This window comes from Babylonia areolata, chromosome 1, assembly GCF_041734735.1.
Source record: "Babylonia areolata isolate BAREFJ2019XMU chromosome 1, ASM4173473v1, whole genome shotgun sequence".
Classification (NCBI taxonomy): domain Eukaryota; kingdom Metazoa; phylum Mollusca; class Gastropoda; order Neogastropoda; family Buccinidae; genus Babylonia; species Babylonia areolata.
Window position 1 is genome coordinate 100,459,168 of NC_134876.1, and position 5,000 is coordinate 100,464,167.

General features: G+C 45.9%; 1 protein-coding gene across 1 annotated transcript in view; it reads right to left on the reverse strand.

The window, feature by feature from the left end:
• LOC143294619 (neuronal acetylcholine receptor subunit alpha-10-like) overlaps positions 1-5,000 on the reverse strand; it is a 259,577-nt gene that overhangs the window by 183,450 nt on the left and 71,127 nt on the right. The window contains 1 exon segment of the mRNA XM_076605999.1: positions 740-825. Within this exon segment, the coding sequence (XP_076462114.1) occupies positions 740-825 (86 nt within the window).

A 5,000-nucleotide genomic window follows, 5' to 3' on the forward strand; every position in this document is an offset into this window, starting at 1 on the left:
AGGACAGGACAGGGCAAGACAACAAATTCTTTATTCTGAGGATAATAGACAACCACTGATTTTTTTTTTTTTGGTCAGAGTTAGAGAGGGACAGAGAGGCAGAGTAAATGGGAGAGTGAGGCAGACCGAAATAGAGACTGGGCGAGAAGAGAGACAGACAGACAGATAGATAGATAGATAAATAGATAGAGATTAAAGAGAGAGAGAGAGAGGTAGAGAGAGATTAAGAGACACAGACACAGGAAATAAAACGGTCAGGCAGACAAACAGATCAACAGACAGACAGACAGACAGATCAACAGACAGACAGATCAACAGACAGACAGACAGATCAACAGACAGATCAACAGACAGACAGACAGATCAACAGACAGACAGATCAACAGACAGACAGATCAACAGACAGATCAACAGACAGACAGACAGACAGACAGACAGATCAACAGACAGACAGACAAACAGACAGACAGATCAACAGACAGACAGACAGACAGACAGATCAACAGACAGACAGACAGATCAACAGACAGACAGATCAACAGACAGACAGATCAACAGACAGACAGACAGACAGATCAACAGACAGACAGACAGACAGACAGATCAACAGACAGATCAACAGACAGACAGACAGACAGACAGATCAACAGACAGACAGGCAGACAGACAGACAGACAGATCAACAGACAGACGGACAGACAGCAACGAACAAAAACAGCGACACCCCAGTCCGACCCACCTTGCACAATGAGGAGGAGCGACAGACAAAGCAGCACCAACAGGCTTTCTTGGCGCATCTCCGCTGTCAGGCTCGTGCCAAGGGCTCTGCAACGTGCGCAAACAAACATCCACACACTGCGTGTCAGTGCCGGCACCATCACAGCGTCGCTGGCAGCAAAAGTGATATAAAATCAGGGGATGGGGTTGGGGGGTGGAGGTAGGTGTGGGGGGGGGGGGGGGGGTCTTAACAAAGGCAACACAATACGAAGCAGAAAAAAAAAATGAGTAGAAGAAGAAGAGGAGGAGGAGGAGGATAAGAAGGAGAAGAACGAGAAGGAGGAGGAGGAGGGAGGAGGAGTAGGAAGAGGAGGAGGAGGAGAAGAGGAAGAACAAGAAGAAGAAGGAGTAGGAAGAGGAGGAGGAGGAGGAGAATAAGAATAAGAAGAAGAACGAGGAGGAAGAGGGAGGAGGAGTAGGAAGAGGAGGAGGAGGAGAAGAGGAAGAACAAGAAGAAGAAGGAGTAGGAAGAGGAGGAGGAGGAGGAGGAGAAGAAAAAGAAGAACGAGGAGGAGGAGGGAGGAGGAGTAGGAAGAGGAGGAGGAGGAGTAGGAAGAGGAGGAGGAGGAGGAGAATAAGAATAAGAAGAAGAGAACGAGGAGGAGGAGGAGTAGGAACAGGAGGAGGGGGAGGAGGAGGAGGAGGAGAAGAAGAAGAAGAAGAAGAAGAAGAAGAAGAAGAAGAAGAAGAAGAACGACGAGGAGGAGGAGGAGAAGAAGAAGAAGAAGAAGAAGAAGAAGACGAAAGCGACTTTTACTGCGCCGCCAGAAGAAACAGTCAGACGAACAGCCAGCATCATTATCAGCAACACACTGAAAGGCGTAATCGCAGCAGCTACAGGAACGGAATTTTGCAATTATAAAAAAAAAAAAGTCGAGAAGGTTTCCGTACGTTGGACTGACACGAACATGAGCGAGCGAAGAAACTACACACACACACACACACACACACACACACACACACACACACACACACACACACACAGATAGAGATGAGGCAGACAGATGGATAGAGACAGATACACGTACGCGAGAGAGAGAGAGAGAGAGAGAGAGAGAGAGAGAGAGAGAGAGACAGACAGACAGACAGACAGACAGACAGACAGACAGACAGACAGACAGATGGAGACAGAGAGCGACAGAGACAGATAGACAGAGAGAGACAGAGACAGATAGAGAGAGACAGAGACAGACAGAGAGAGAGAGAGAGAGAGAGAGAGACAGACAGACAGACAGACAGACAGACAGATGGAGACAGAGACAGAGAGAGAGAGACAGAGACAGACAGAGAGAGAGAGAGAGAGAGAGAGAGAGAGAGAGAGAGAGAGAGAGAGAGAGAGAGAGAGAGAGAGCGTTACGAAAAGTACCTTCAACGTTTTCACAAAATCGATCACCAACCACAACACCATAACACTGTCAACTACTGACAAGAAACGTCGCGTTTTGATTCTATTTAGGGTCTGTCTTGAGCGAGCAGTCCCCCCTCCCTCCCCCCCTCCGCCCCACACACACCAGCCTCACACAACACATCATTGTCAGAAAACAAGAGATTGTATCAAATAGTTCCTGCCAACTACTACCACCTCAAAAATCCTTCTCATCAATTTTGCACCCATTCACTTCAACAGTATTTAAAGAGATTTGTCAACACACAAACAACTAAATGTCGCACAAAAATACCCCCCCTCCCCCCACACACACCCACACACCCATCCAAACTGACAGGTTTAGAGACCAGGAATTATTTACAACGACTACATTATTCGTGACTGAGTCACACGATGAATGCATGCACGTGCGCGCCCGAACACACACACACACACACACACACACACACACACACACACACACACACAACCACACACACACACACACACACACACACACACACACACACACACACACACAATGGCAGCACGAACGCGCTAAAAACAGTATTCTTCGCCATATTGCTGATTAAAGAGAGAACGGCACCATATCCTGTTAGTATGGGTGTCCATTTGGTTAATCAAAATACCCAGGATGTGCCATTGCTGTTCTTTTGTGTTCCCTGTGTGAAGCGAAAGGATGTGTGTGTGTGTGTGTGTGTGTGTGTGTGTGTGTGTGTGTGTGTGTGTGTGTGTGTGTGTGTGCTTATGAGAGAGAGAGAGAAAGAGAGAGAGATGAGTGTATGTGTATGCGATTGTGTGTGTGTGTGTGTGTGTGTGTGTGTGTGTGTGTGTTTGCGTGTGTGTGTGTGTGTGTGTGTGTGTGTGTGTGTGAGAGAGAGAGAGAGAGAGAGAGAGAGAGAGAGAGAGAGAGAGAGAGAGAGAGAGAGAGAGAGAGGGAGAGAGAGAGCAGAATACGCATGCAGGGAGAGGACACTCACACACACGGACACACAGACACAGACACACACACAGACACACAGACACAGACACACACACACACACACACACACGCACACACACACACACACACACACACACACACACACACACACAACACACACACACACAACACACGCGCACACACACGCACACACACACACACACGCACACACACACACACACACACACACACACACACACACACACACACAACACAAACACGCGCGCGCGCGCGAAAACGCACACACAAGCATCGTTCCACACATCACTCCCTCCTACATACCCACATATAAACACATGGAAATGAAGAACACAAGCACCGTAAACATAAAGGAAACCGAACCACCCATTGCCACATTCATGAAAGTGTGTTATCACAAGGAAAGTTTATACAGGTAGCAAACAAGTAAATGTATACATGTGAGGGCGGCTTAAACATGCAGATAACATTCTAGCACCGACTCAGGCCAGGCGCGCACGCGTGTGTCTGCTCACTAATCTGAAAATACATGGATAGCGCATGCCTTCTTTGAGCTCCTTTGCTAACTGAAGTCAGCGGAAGTGTTTCAATCAGCCATTTTACTTCACGTTTCAGTATAGCGTGAAGCGATGACTTCATATGTGTAGCCGAGCGCTCAGCTGTCTTCACTTGCTCTTTCACTTGCTCAGCTTTCACTTGCTCGCGGCGTTTTCTGTGTGTGTCTCCACTGACATTTGCGCCAACTGGCACTGCACTGTTTTCCTGTAATAACTTTGGTAGATAAACCATTGGCAGATTTCAATCAAGACACAACATTTGGCATGTCGTGGGGACAAGATAACACGATTTCATCGAAGATACCCGGTTAGAGTTCAGAAACTACCTTCAGTTAGCAGACAACTTGTCAACGGACTGACGGCTGGATACGAGAAACAATATGGCGTCCAGCTGGCTTCAGCTTTCCTGGCCAGTGAGCTGTCCATGTATTTCTAGACACGTGGTGTCTGCCGTGTCTCACGTGCAATTCTCGCTGACAGTCAGCGTTACACGAGTGGGATAAGTACTCTCATTACGTTATTGTAATCAATATTCCTCCTGTTCCTTCTTAGTTATTGATAATCCTTGTAAAGTAAATGATGCCAATAGTGAGGCAAAACAATAAATGCCTACACACACACACACACACACACACACACACACACACACACACACACACACACACAGAGGGAGAGAGAGAGAGAGAGAGAGAGAGAGAGAGAGAGAGAGAGATACAGACAGACAGACAGACAGACAGAGAGAGAGAGAGAGAGAGAGAGAGAGAGAGAGAGAGAGAGAGAGAGAGAGAGAGAGAGAGAGAGAGAGAATGTATTGGTCGACTGCCTTTAGACAAATATGATTTGGTTTTTTTATATTTATATCAAATGAAGACGAACAGTTTCCTCTTGAATCACGCCCAGTGAATGAATTCCCACAGGAAAAACGCATTTCATGAAATATGTGGTATGAAAATAGTTGGGTAGGAATTTCATTTTGGAATGTTCTATCTATTCTATCTATCTATCTATCTATCTATCTATCTATCTATCTATCTATCTATCTATCTTTCTTTCTTTCTTTCTTTCTTTCTTCATTCTTCCTTTCTTTCTTTCTTCTTTCTTCATTTCTTCTTCCTTCCTTTCTTTCTTTTTCTTCTTCATTTTTGTTTGACAATGCCATATTTTGGATATATTGCTGATTTCTATACTCGTTTGGTTGTTTCTTCTTTGCGGACACTGAAAAGGACTTTGTCAATACAGCAAATTTGTGAAATCTTCTGATGTTGTGTTGTCACATAGCTGGGAGTATTGATGACACTTTTTTTTCTGAAAAGTCAAA